At 42.5% G+C, this 13,621-nt stretch overlaps 3 protein-coding genes and 1 long non-coding RNA gene across 14 annotated transcripts in view; 2 read left to right on the top strand and 2 right to left on the bottom strand.

Annotated features, from left to right (window-relative positions):
• Window positions 1–1,763, bottom strand: part of slx4ip (SLX4 interacting protein) — a 124,623-nt gene extending 122,860 nt beyond the window's left edge. For 4 of the 5 annotated variants that reach the window (XR_016487084.1, XR_016487083.1, XM_036945974.2 and 1 more), the window contains exons 1-2: window positions 1,454–1,763; window positions 1,056–1,103 (exon numbers count right to left, since the gene is read on the bottom strand). Coding sequence is in view for 3 of the 5 variants with exons in the window: in XM_036945974.2 (XP_036801869.2) it covers window positions 1,056–1,082 (27 nt within the window). In the remaining 2 variants the exon portion in view is untranslated. Of the gene's footprint in view, window positions 1–1,055; window positions 1,104–1,302 lie in introns of all 5 variants that reach the window. The other variant, XM_036945972.2, reaches the window with a different exon arrangement.
• LOC149976526 (uncharacterized) overlaps window positions 1–13,621 on the top strand; it is a 206,188-nt gene that overhangs the window by 96,804 nt on the left and 95,763 nt on the right. The gene's annotated exons all lie outside the window — the stretch shown is intronic.
• On the top strand, window positions 1,775–13,190 carry mkks (MKKS centrosomal shuttling protein). Of its 2 annotated transcripts, XM_036945967.2 has the most exons (7): window positions 1,846–2,109; window positions 2,304–3,141; window positions 5,385–5,589; window positions 5,785–5,972; window positions 6,905–7,015; window positions 11,033–11,382; window positions 11,598–13,190. In XM_036945967.2, the coding sequence occupies exons 2-7, from the start codon at window positions 2,338–2,340 to the stop codon at window positions 11,755–11,757; spliced, it is 1,818 nt and encodes a 605-aa protein (XP_036801862.2). In that variant the 5' UTR covers window positions 1,846–2,109; window positions 2,304–2,337; the 3' UTR covers window positions 11,758–13,190. The 2 variants fall into 2 exon arrangements, with proteins under 2 accessions (XP_036801861.2, XP_036801862.2); XM_036945966.2 differs by having other exon boundaries at window positions 1,775–3,141.
• The window catches only part of LOC110492798 (3-oxo-5-alpha-steroid 4-dehydrogenase 2), a 58,538-nt gene continuing 56,688 nt past the window's right edge, over window positions 11,772–13,621 (bottom strand). For all 6 annotated transcript variants that reach the window (XM_036945969.2, XM_090201760.1, XM_090201759.1 and 3 more), the window contains one exon: window positions 11,772–13,124. In XM_036945969.2, coding sequence (XP_036801864.1) covers window positions 13,058–13,124 — 67 coding nt within the window. In that variant the 3' untranslated portion in view covers window positions 11,772–13,057. The remainder of the gene's footprint in view (window positions 13,125–13,621) is intronic.

Raw genomic sequence — 13,621 nt, 5'->3', positions numbered from 1 at the left:
CTACCTCATACCCCTTCACATCGACTCAGGACTACAGTCTATTATCTATCCTGTTGTCTAGTCACGTTACCTTGACCTATAGGTAAATATCTACCTCATACCCCTTCACATCGACTCAGGACTCCCTGTATATAACCATAACCATTCTATTCGTTATTCACCTTGTGTTTAGTATTTCTATTTTTTTTTTTTTTTATCTTATCTTTAACTCTGCATTGTTAGAAAATATTTTTCACTGTTAGTCTACATCGGCTGTTTATGAAACATGTGACAAATACAATTTGACTTGATTTGTTGTTCACCTTAGTCCACAAGCGAAGGGAAAGGTGAGAGGAGGAGAGCGCGTAGATGTGAGTAGGAATTACACATTGAGCAAGTGATGAGGCTGTATGTGGCTGCTATTAAAAGTGAAGTGTGTATTCAGGTGATCAGGGGTGTATTCATTCCGCCAATTCTGTTGAAAAACGTTTCCTAAACGGAAGCCAGTGCAATGAAATGGGGCAGGACCTAGCTGAATTTGTGCAATAGAAACTCTCGTTTTGGTTGCAAAAAGTAATGTTTTTGCAACTGTTTGTCTCTCGACCTCTACACCTACATTATAGACTTTCATTCATAGGCTAGTTTGTATGAACCTCATGATGTGTATAAGGCAAATTCAAGTATCACGTAGTAGCCTAAACCTATCGATGTTACATTGAACTGGGTGAATGGAATATGAATGACAGTCATCCAACATTCTGTAATAGAAATAAGACCATGCTCATTAAATAATTAATGGTCCTCCCTCATCTTTAACGGCACAAACCGCCATTGCGTATGCTTAGTAGTTGACACAGTTCTGGAGCATGTCTTTAACCATTTTTAAAATGTCAACTTCAAAGGAGTAGGGATGTCCCAAGGATCCCGGATGACAAGGACCATCATATCCGATCATCGAATGCGTCAAACATTACAGAATAAACTTGCTTATCAGTTACCCGAAGACAGAGCAATAACAGTCAGATGAATATAAAACAACGTTAGTCCACTTGTTTTAAAGGTGTCTTTCCACTTACCTTGACAACAACCTTGTGAGGAGCCATTCTTGTTGAGTCTAGTAGTAACTACGAACAGGAAACAAACATGTAACGTTAATATTCTTTACATTTGCCCACACCATATCCTTTCATAAACATGAGAATGTGACCTGATGGAGAACCCCGAAGTAACCTAACTGCGGCTTTTTGCTTGAGTCACAATAGCTAGCATACATTAGATATCCAGCTATGGAAAAACGGATAGTAATTGCAATTGTTATTTTACCAGATTACTGTAGATGTTACTGTTGCGTTTCGGGGGCAGTGAGTATTGTAGCTACACGTTAGGTACAAAACTTTTATTGTTGAACAAGAACACGATGTACAAGCTAAGCAGCTAAACTAGATAGCTTGTAAGCCGTGTTTGTTGTATTTACCGTAGCTAACAAGCAAGAAACCGACTGTTATTCAATCATCTGACTTCAGGACGAGCTGTAACGTTAACTAGCTACGTAGCTGCATAACAACTTATTTCCACTAGTTACCACAGCCACAAAATAAAAATGGGCTTTATCGTTAAAAAAAATACACTAAAACAAAGGTTATGGTTAGCATTGTAGTTAAGTTTCAGGTTAGGGTTAGTTTTAAAATCAGATTTAAAAAAATATATTAATTGTAGAAATAGACGGGGTTTTAGACCTAATTAAGACTTGGTGGCTGTGGTAACTAGGGACGACGATTTTCCGCCGACTGTTTTTGAAAATGTACCACGTGACTTTAAGGACCCGTAGCGGGGTCGTCATAGAAACGGTTTAGCTGGCCAACAGAAGCCTTTGTTTCTCATCCAATAACCTCCTGGAAAAAATGCACATTTCACCATAGAGAACGAATATAATCATTAATATACTATTATAAAACACATTTCACCGTGTATAGGTACAATCATTTCTGGGTTAATCGGATTTAATCAACGTAATATAATATATTGTAATCAGGTATTTTTCAATATGCCTAAAACTAACAGCTGTCAGATTTTCGACCGCAGAACAATCAAATACAGTAGCGTACTGTTGCTGTTTCGCAGCTCTAAAATGTGAGTTAAATGTGTTTAAAGACAGAAAAAGCCCATGGGTATATTTAGCAATATCAAAGGGTGTACTAAACATTTGTAATCGAGTAGAAATCACACCCGAATTTATCAGAGAATGTGTGATATGATAGTATGTAGCTAACACTGGCTAGCCATACAACAATTAATTTGGAGGGCTTCTCGTCTTGTGTCTTCAGCTCCAATGATTTGTGCATGAAAGAATAAGTAACTATGTCTCGAGTTACCAAGAAAGCGTCATCTGTCTGTACAGACAGCCCACTGAGTATAAGTGAAGTCTGTCGGAAGATGACACTGATGAGGCAGATCCTCACCTCTTGTTTCGGACCCAATGGCAGACTGAAGCAAGTCCATAACAACGTTGGTGGACACGTCCTGACCACCTCCACCTCTACATCCCTACTTCAAGCTGTTTCCTCATCGGAGCCGTTACTCAAACTTATAACTGCCTCCATCCTAAACCACCTGTCTCGGTTCAGTGACTGTGGTCTGTACACTGGCATCCTCTGTTTTTCCCTCATTGACCATGTTCAGAAGTCAGGCTTGAGACCAAGTGTTGCGATCAAAATCAACAAACAACTATTGGAGGTTTGCACCAGTTTCCTCAACCAGGAGGACTGTGGCTGTAAAGTGAATGTCGATTTCAACAGCTGCCAGAGCTTGGTGACACTAGCCAGGAGTGTCATCTCTAGCAAACCTGCCTGTGTGTTGACTGAGGGTGAACAACAGCATATCAGCACGTTGGCTGTCCATGCCTTTCTACTGACTGTCCCCTGTGGTGACACCCCGGGCTCCCCAGACAGAGTCCGTCTTGGTAGGACTGTGACTGTCTCCATCGAGGGACAGTTTGTGCTAGATTCTGCAGTGTTTCCAGGTCTGCTGGTGAATGTCCCAGACATGCAGCTTCAACCCACAGACTCGGAGAGAACCAGACGGGGGCCCGGGCCCTTCCGACTAGCCCTGTTCACGGTGTCTCTCTCAGGGGATCTATCTGAGTTCGGAGAGGGGTCCCTGGAGGTAATGGTATACCTTACTTTTGCCACTAAATGCAATATTTTAGTAACCTCAAACATAAATGTACGGCAGGGTAGCCTAGTGGTTAGAGCATAGAGGCCGCAGGTAGCCTAGTGGTTAGAGTGTAGGGACGGCAGGTAGTCTAGTGGTTAGAGCATAGAGGCGGCAGGTAGCCTAGTGGTTAGAGCATAGAGGCCGCAGGTAGCCTAGTGGTTAGAGTGTAGGGACGGCAGGTAGTCTAGTGGTTAGAGTGTAGGGGCGGCAGGTAGCCTAGTGGTTAGAGTGTAGGGACGGCAGGTAGCCTAGTGGTTAGAGTGTAGAGGCCGCAGGTAGCCTAGTGGTTAGAGTGTAGGGGCGGCAGGTAGCCTAGTGGTTAGAGTGTAGGGGCGGCAGGTAGTCTAGTGGTTAGAGCGTAGAGGCGGCAGGTAGCCTAGTGGTTAGAGTGTAGGGGTGGCAGGTAGCCTAGTGGTTAGAGTGTAGGGGCGGCAGGTAGCCTAGTGGTTAGAGTGTAGGGGCGGCAGGTAGCCTAGTGGTTAGAGTGTAGTGGCGGCAGGTAGCCTAGTGGTTAGAGCATAGAGGCGGCAGGTAGCCTAGTGGTTAGAGCGTAGAGGCGGCAGGTAGCCTAGTGGTTAGACGTAGAGGCGGCAGGTAGCCTAGTGGTTAGAGTGTAGGGGCGGCAGGTAGCCTAGTCGTTAGAGTGTAGGGGCGGCAGGTAGCCTAGTGGTTAGAGCGTAGAGGCGGCAGGTAGCCTAGTGGTTAGAGTGTAGGGGCGGCAGGTAGCCTAGTGGTTAGAGTGTAGGGACGGCAGGTAGCCTAGCGGTTAGAGTGTAGGGACGGCAGGTAGCCTAGCGGTTAGAGTGTAGAGGCCGCAGGTAGCCTAGTGGTTAGAGTGTAGAGGTGGCAGGTAGCCTAGTGGTTAGAGTGTAGAGGTGGCAGGTAGCCTAGTGGTTAGAGTGTAGGGGCGGCAGGTAGCCTAGTGGTTAGAGTGTAGGGGCGGCAGGTAGCCTAGTGGTTAGAGCATAGAGGCGGCAGGTAGCCTAGTGGTTAGAGCATAGAGGCCGCAGGTAGCCTAGTGGTTAGAGCGTAGAGGCGGCAGGTAGCCTAGTGGTTAGAGTGTAGGGGCGGCAGGTAGCCTAGTGGTTAGAGCATAGAGGCCGCAGGTAGCCTAGTGGTTAGAGCATAGAGGCCGCAGGTAGCCTAGTGGTTAGAGTGTAGGGGAGGCAGGTAGCCTAGTGGTTAGAGTATAGGGGAGGCAGGTAGCCTAGTGGTTAGAGTGTAGAGGCAGCAGGTAGCCTAGTGGTTAGAGTGTAGAGGCGGCAGGTAGCCTAGTGGTTAGAGTGTAGAGGCGGCAGGTAGCCTAGTGGTTAGAGGGGGAGGCAGGTAGCCTAGTGGTTAGAGTGTAGAGGCAGCAGGTAGCCTAGTGGTTAGAGTGTAGAGGCGGCAGGTAGCCTAGTGGTTAGAGTGTAGAGGCGGCAGGTAGCCTAGTGGTTAGAGTGTAGAGGCGGCAGGTAGCCTAGTGGTTAGAGCGTAGAAGCAGCAGGTAGCCTAGTGGTTAGAGCGTAGGGGTGGCAGGGTAGCCTAGTGGTTAGAGTGTAAGGGCGGCAGGGTAGCCTAGTGGTTAGAGCGTAGGGACGACAGGTAGCCTAGTGGTTAGATTGTAGGGGCGGCAGGTAGCCTAGTGGTTAGAGTGTAGGGGCGGCAGGCAGCCTAGTGGTTAGAGTGTAGGGGCGGCAGGTAGCCTAGTGGTTAGAGCGTAGGGACGACAGGTAGCCTAGTGGTTAGAGTGTAGGGACGGCAGGTAGCCTAGTGGTTAGAGTGTAGGGACGGCAGGTAGCCTAGTGGTTAGAGTGTAGGGGCGGCAGGTAGCCTAGTGGTTAGAGTGTAGGGGCGGCAGGTAGCCTAGTGGTTAGAGTGTAGGGGCGGCAGGTAGCCTAGTGGTTAGAGCGTAGGAGCAGCAGGTAGCCTAGTGGTTAGAGTGTAGGGGTGGCAGGGTAGCCTAGTGGTTAGAGCGTAGGAGCAGCAGGCAGTTAACCCACTGTTCCTAGGCCGTCATTGAAAATAAGAATTTGTTCTTAACGGACTTGCCTGGTTAAATAAAGGTCAAATAAATACAATATCGTCAAGGTTTTTATTCAATAACGCATTTTAAACATGAATGTTTTCTTTGTCTGACCATGTAATATCCATGTATTTCAAAGTCTATAACTGCCATGTGGGTGTTGTTATTAAACTCTTGATCTTCAAAGGTGCACAGTGGAGCCCCTGACCCAGAAGACCTAATCCTGGATGAGTTACTGAAGCTTGGAGAGCAGGCAGTTACAGACCAGGTGGAGGTGTTTATGTGTCAGAGAGTAATACACCCTGTACTGCAGCATTACCTCCGGAGGCACGGGGTCTTGGTCGTAGAGAGACTCGGCATTGCACTCATCCAGCCCATTGTTCAAATGACAGGTAATGTAATATAGTGTACTTATCAGTAATGCTTTACCCAGCATAGATATATTAGTATTTTTGTAGTAGTGCGGAGAATAAAATACATTTAGGGGCCTAGTTTCTATTTTGTTATAATACATGGGTTTTTATATATAAATATAAATCCTACTAGATTCGAGAAAGCACTGGTTTTCACCTGTCCCACTGTTCCAGGTGCTCAGGCAGTGGCATTGTACCAGACCCCTATCCCTCCTGAGGCCTATGGCCAGGTGAAAGGCTGCTGTGTCAGGACCGTTGGATCCAGAGAGATGCTGCATCTCCTTCCACCTCGGGAACCAGCACCAGCTGTCTGCACTATGGTCCTCTGCCACAGGAACGACACCATGCTCAACGAACTGAAGGTAGACGAGACTGAGCCTATTGTGTAACAGAGATAAGAACGGGAAGTAAGCTCACTCCACCGCTAGCTTGAAATGTTGCCAATGTCGGTGTGATAGAATTGGAGGCGTGCTGACCCTGGTTTAAGCCCATTCAGAGGCTTGTTCAGGAAGGCAACGCTAAGGTAGCACCCTTTACACATGCTCAATGAACTGTAGGTAGACACACTGACACCCTTTACATATGCTCAATGAACTGTAGGTAGACACACTGACACCCTTTACATATGCTCAATGAACTGTAGGTAGACACACTGACACCCTTTACATATGCTCAATGAACTGTAGGTAGGAACACTGACACCCTTTACATATGCTCAATGAACTGTAGGTAGACACACTGACACCCTTTACATATGCTCAATGAACTGTAGGTAGACACACTGACACCCTTTACATATGCTCAATGAACTGTAGGTAGACACACTGACACCCTTTACATATGCTCAATGAACTGTAGGTAGACACACTGACACCCTTTACATATGCTCAATGAACTGTAGGTAGGAACACTGACACCCTTTACATATGCTCAATGAACTGTAGGTAGACACACTGACACCCTTTACACATGCTCAATGAACTGTAGGTAGACACACTGACACCCTTTACACATGCTCAATGAACTGTAGGTAGACACACTGACACCCTTTACACATGCTCAATGAACTGTAGGTAGACACACTGACACCCTTTACATATGCTCAAATAGTCAAGTCAAGCAATAACAGTCTACCTATACTCTGAATGTAATCCAAGCCTGTCTTAGAAGTGTAATCTAGTTCCTCTCATTGTTTAGTTAATGTTAGAACGTTGCTAAATGTTTTTCTCGGGAGGCAATGATTTTTTGTATCGATCTGTTGTTATTCTGCGTCTCCGTGGTTGTGATGTTCCAGGCTGCGTGTCAGAGGGCAGAGCATGTGTTGAGGCTGACCCTGAGAGACCCAGTAGCTCTGCTGGGAGGAGGATGCACTGAGACACACATGGCAGCCTACATCAGTAACAAGGTCCGTACAGTGGTGGCTCCTTTAAAAGTTGAGTCATGCTGCGGCAGACGGCGCGGGCTGCTGCAGCATTCTGTGGCACGTTATCTAATTGTCAGCCATGTTTTACGTTAATGCAAGTTAGTGCTAGTTTTGACCACCAGAGGGCATCTCTGAGGAGCATTTGATAGTTTTCCATATTGGCAGTATTAAAAAATGTAAAACCTTTTTTTTGCATTAACATAGTATATGGGATTGATTTTAAGAAATGTGTCTTAATGAATTAGATTAATATCATGGTGTTTCTATTATTGGTCAGAGCGTTGGACTAGTAACCGGAAGGTTGCAAGTTCAAACCCCCTGAGCTGACAAGGTACAAATCTGTCGTTCTGCCCCTGAACAGGCAGTTAACCCACTGTTCCTTGGCCGTCATTGAAAATAAGAATTTGTTCTTAACTGACTTGCCTAGTTAAATAAAGGTAAAATAAATACAATATCCTAGTTGAATAAAGGTTAAAAATAAAAATGTAATAGATAGAATATAAAATATTGTGCTGTTCAACATGACGGTTGGGAGTAGGCTACACTATAAGAGGATTGGAGGATTCCAAATTAATATCTAAGGGTCATAACATTTCCACACCCTAAATTGTAGTGTAACCAATACTCATTTAATCTATGGTAGGCCTACGGTATATATCATTTAAAAAAAATTAAATGACCTGTTGGGGCGGTAAGCAAATTGGAGTGTATATACTGTACTCGATACCATCTACTGCATCTTGCCATCTTGATGTAATGTATCACTAGCCACTTTAAACAATGCCACTTTATATAATGTTTTCATACCCTACATTACTCATCTCATATGTATATACTGTACTCTATACCATCTACTGCATCTTGCCTATGCCGCTCTGTACCATCACTCATTCATATATCTTTATGTACATACTCTTTATCCCTTTACACTTGTGTGTATAAAGTAGTTGTTGTGGAATTGTTAGGTTAGATTACTCGTGGGTTATTACTGCATTGTCGGAACTAGAAGCACAAGCATTTCGCTACACTCGCATTAACATCTGCTAACCATGTGTATATGACCAGTAACATCTGCTAACTATGTGTATGTGACCAATAACATCTGATAACCATGTGTATGTGACCAATAACATCTGCTAACTATGTGTATGTGACCAATAACATCTGCTAACTATGTGTATGTGACCAATAACATCTGCTAACTATGTGTATGTGACCAATAACATCTGCTAACTATGTGTATGTGACCATTAACATCTGCTAACCATGTGTATATGACCAATAACATCTGCTAACTATGTGTATATGACCAGTAACATCTGCTAACCACGTGTATGTGACCAATAACATCTGCTAACTATGTGTATATGACCATTAACATCTGCTAACTATGTGTATGTGACCAATAACATCTGCTAACTATGTGTATGTGACCATTAACATCTGCTAACTATGTGTATATGACCAATAACATCTGCTAACTATGTGTATATGACCATTAACATCTGCTAACCATGTGTATATGACCAATAACATCTGCTAACTATGTGTATATGACCATTAACATCTGCTAACCATGTGTATATGACCAATAACATCTGCTAACTATGTGTATGTGACCAATAACATCTGCTAACTATGTGTATATGACCATTAACATCTGCTAACCATGTGTATGTGACCAATAACATCTGCTAACTATGTGTATATGACCATTAACATCTGCTAACTATGTGTATGTGACCAATAACATCTGAGAACCATGTGTATGTGACCAATAACATCTGTTAACTATGTGTATGTGACCAATAACATAATAACTATGTGTATGTGACCAGTAACATCTGCTAACTATGTGTATGTGACCAGTAACATCTGCTAACCATGTGTATGTGACCAATAACATCTGTTAACTATGTGTATGTGACCAATAACATCTGCTAACTATGTGTATGTGACCAATAACATCTGCTAACCATGTGTATGTGACCATTAACATCTGCTAACCATGTGTATGTGACCAATAACATCTGTTAACCATGTGTATGTGACCAATAACATCTGCTAACTATGTGTATGTGACCAATAACATCTGCTAACTATGTGTATATGACCAATAACATCTGCTAACTATGTGTATGTGACCATTAACATCTGCTAACTATGTGTATATGACCATTAACATCTGTTAACTATGTGTATATGACCAATAACATCTGCTAACTATGTGTATATGACCAATAACATCTGCTAACTATGTGTATATGACCAATAACATCTGATAACCATGTGTATATGACCAATAACATCTGCTAACCATGTGTATGTGACCAATAACATCTGCTAACTATGTGTATATGACCAATAACATCTGCTAACTATGTGTATATGACCAATAACATCTGCTAACTATGTGTATATGACCATTAACATCTGCTAACTATGTGTATGTGACCAATAACATCTGCTAACCATGTGTATGTGACCAATAACATCTGCTAACCACGTGTATGTGACCAATAACATCTGCTAACCATGTGCATGTGACCAATAACATCTGCTAACCATGTGTATGTGACCATTAACATCTGCTAACCATGTGTATGTGACCAATAACATCTGCTAACTATGTGTATATGACCAATAACATCTGCTAACTATGTGTATATGACCATTAACATCTGCTAACTATGTGTATATGACCAATAACATCTGCTAACTATGTGTATATGACCAATAACATCTGCTAACTATGTGTATATGACCATTAACATCTGCTAACTATGTGTATGTGACCATTAACATCTGCTAACCATGTGTATGTGACCAATAACATCTGCTAACTATGTGTATATGACCATTAACATCTGCTAACCATGTGACCAATAACATCTGCTAACTATGTGTATGTGACCATTAACATCTGCTAACTATGTGTATGTGACCATTAACATCTGCTAACTATGTGTATGTGACAAATACATTGATTTGATTTTGAAGTTAGAATAATTTATTTCTGGAAGAACCTAAATAACAAACTGGCTTCATTTACAAATTAGAAAGAATGTCTCACCCCATGTTCAAGAATCTCCTTTCTCTCACTTACTCTAGGTTAACTGAAAACGAAATCTCCAGAATATAGTTACTTCTTAACAATGCGATTATTAATTAATTAATTTAGAATATAAAATCCTCTTAGATATTCTCACAGATCCTAATGGAAAATGGCCCTTAGATATTCATTTAGAATCCTCCAATCATCTAAATGTAATTATTGGCAGCTAATTGGACAAGAGGAATACCCCATAATGACTCAGTACCCCATAATGACTCAATACCCCGTAATGACTCAATACCCCATAATGACTCTTAATGACAAAGAAAAAATAGGTTTTTAGAAAATAAATGTTTCCTAATCTTTCTTATATTTCTCAGGATAGACACTAAAGAACAAACTTCCTTTACATTTTTTTTGTGTGGGGGGGGGGGGACACTATCTGTTATTCAATGTGTTTATATGGGCTAATAGCAGTAAGGCCAAATACACAATTTTTCATCAAATAATTGTTAAAAAAAAAAATAATAATAAATGCTGGGATACTTCAAGGGGTTTTTAAAATTCAAAATCAACTGGCTAATTGATCCATGGTATGACCTTCTTAAAACAATTCCATATAGCTTAGTACACCCCCCCCCCCCCATACTGCTCAATGACACTGATCCAGATATACTCAGTGTTGTTGTTGTTGTTGTATGTCCTCTGAATAAACAAGCTTTACGTTCAGATATACTCATATATGGCTCAATTTGTAGAGCATGGAGCTTACAACGTCAAGGGTTCGATTCCCGCTGTGGCTACCCACTGAAAAATACATTCACGAACCATTTAAGTTGCTTTGGATCAAAGGGTCTGGTAAATGGCGTATATAGTTATATTGTTATATTGTATTTGCTGATTTTTAAATGATTGAAATCTAATGTTATCTAATCCCGTCACAGGGCACTACTGAAGCAACGGAGGCAGCGTTATCCCTGGGAGTCTCCCAGTCTCAGTACCTACTGGGACTGAACGGGTTCTGCTCCTCCCTGGAGGCTGTAGCCTTGGCCCTGGTGCACGATGGAGAAACCGGCCTCGTAGACCTCAGCTACGCCCACCACTGGTCTGTGCCCCAGGGAGAGGCTGTTCATTCGGGTACTGTGCTCCAGGGAGAGGCTATTCATTCGGGTACTGTGCCCCAGGGAGAGGCACTCCAGCAGGGTGATGGAGATGAGGTTCCAGCCACCTGTGGCTGTGGCCTGGTGGAGAGGAGCGCCAGGCCTGGGCTGGAGTGGACCCCCCTCAACACCAGGTACCCACCATAGATCCATGAATACGTTGTTGGGCGTTGTATGTGATGTATGTTGTTGTTGTATGTAATGTGTGTTGTTGTATTTTATTGTATGTAGAAGAGGATGTGTGTTGTTGTATGTTATTGTATGTAGAAGAGGATGTGTGTTGTATGTTATTGTATGTAGAAGAGGATGTGTGTATGTCCTCTGAATAAACAAGCTTTACGTTCACCAGGTACCCTTCACGTCCTGCCCCCCTGGTTGTGGGTAAGGCCACTCCGTCTCAGCTCAGGGTGCTGGACTCCTTCACAGCCAAACTCAATGCTCTGCAGGTTGCCGTGGAAATGGCTAATCTGGTACTGGACATTAGATACGTCATCCAAGATGTCAACTGACACCAACATCTCAATTCAATTCAAAGGGGCTTTATTGGCATGGAATGTGTTTACATTGAAATAAACTGTAAACAAAACAATGACAATCAGCTTTTAACAGTAAACATTACACACAACACTTCCAAGAGAATAACAACGTTTAAAACATGATATTACTAGCGGTTGTAAAAAAAAAATCTAGTATAACATTTAAAATGTTACATAAGCTAGGTGTCGTGACAATGTGCAAATAGTAGACTGTACGAATGACAGGGGTGGGAATGAATAGGCAGGCAGATGTAGGTTTTATTAGATTGTTGTTTCTGACCCACTGGTCGACCTTTTCTTGTGGCAGCAGGTCACACATCTACTGTGATGGCGTGACTGCGATATTTTGCCTAACGGATACAGGAGTTTGTCAAAAAATGATATGTGTTCGAATTCTTTGCGGGTTTGTGTAATTTTGAGGGAAATATGTGTCTCTAATATGGTCGTACATTTGGCAGGAGGTTAGGAAGTGCAGCTCAGTTTCCACCTCATTTTGTGGGCAGTGAGCACATAGCTTGTCTTCTCTTGAAAGCCATGTCTGCCTTCGGTGGCCTTTCTAAATAGTAAGGCTCACTGAGTCTGTACATAGTCAAAGATTTTAATTTTAGGTCAGTCACAGTGGTCAGGTATTCTGCCACTGAGTACTCTCTGTTTAGGGCCAAATAGCATTCTAGTTTGCTCAGTTTTTTTTGAAAATTCTTTCCAATGTGTCAAGTAATTCTTTTTTTGTTTTTCTCATGATTTGGTTGGGTCTAATTGTGTTGCTGTCCTGGGGCTCTGTGGGGTCTGTTTGTGAACAGAGCCCCAGCACCAGCCGTTCTCTAGGTTAATCTCCTTGCAGGTGAGGGCTTTGTGCTACTGTCTATATGTAGATATCTAGGTAGATCTCTACTGTCTATATGTAGATATCTAGGTAGATCTCTACTGTCTATATGTAGATATCTAGCTAGATCTATACTGTCTATATGTAGATATCTAGGTAGATAAATACTGTCTATATGAAGATATCAGCTAGATCTCTCTGTCTATATGTAGATATCTAGCTAGATAAATACTGTCTATATGTAGATCTCTACTGTCTATATGCAGGTCATCTGATCATATCTGGACTTTGTCCCAAATGGCACACTATTCCCAACATAAAGTAATGCACTACGTTTGAACAGAGGACCATATGGGGAATAGGATGCTGTTTGGAATGCAAGCCCGATCTAAAGAGCTTGTTTGGGGTCTCCCAGTCCTATGGTTGGAATGCAGGAGCTTCATCTGTTCTTTAGAAGATGAATGGAATCAGAGCTTTCCGTGACCTGGGGTAGTCATGGAATGTCTCATGGTAGTACCTGTGACAGAGGGGGAGAGGACAAGGATCATGAATAAATGTACACTCCCAGATTTTGTCTAATGTCTACCATAGGTTTAGCCTGGTCCTCCATTCTGACCTCTGACCTCGTCTTTTCACGTCATTGTGTAGCGAAACCCAATGTAAGCTTGCGAGACCAGGATGGGCGTACAAGGCCCCCATAGGTTGGTCAAGCATCAACAGCTAGGTAGATCTCTACAGTCTATATGTAGATATCTAGGTTATGTCATCGAAATCAAATCAAAGTTCATTTGTCACGAATACAACAGGTGTAGACCTTAAAATGAAATCCTTACTTATAAGCCCTTAACCAACAATGCAGTTAAGAAAATATCCCCCCCCCCCAAAAAAATGTAAAAGTAAGAGATAAGAAAAACAAATAATTAAAGAGTAGCAGTAAATAACAATAGACTATATACCAGTACAGAGTCAATGTGGAGGCTATATACAGGGTATTACGGTACAGAGTCAATGTGG

This window comes from Oncorhynchus mykiss, chromosome 16 (assembly GCF_057628025.1).
Source record: "Oncorhynchus mykiss isolate SJ-2025 chromosome 16, ASM5762802v1, whole genome shotgun sequence".
Lineage (NCBI taxonomy): Eukaryota > Metazoa > Chordata > Actinopteri > Salmoniformes > Salmonidae > Oncorhynchus > Oncorhynchus mykiss.
The sequence above is the reverse complement of the archived record's forward strand: the minus strand, read 5'-3'. Positions and strand labels throughout refer to the sequence as shown.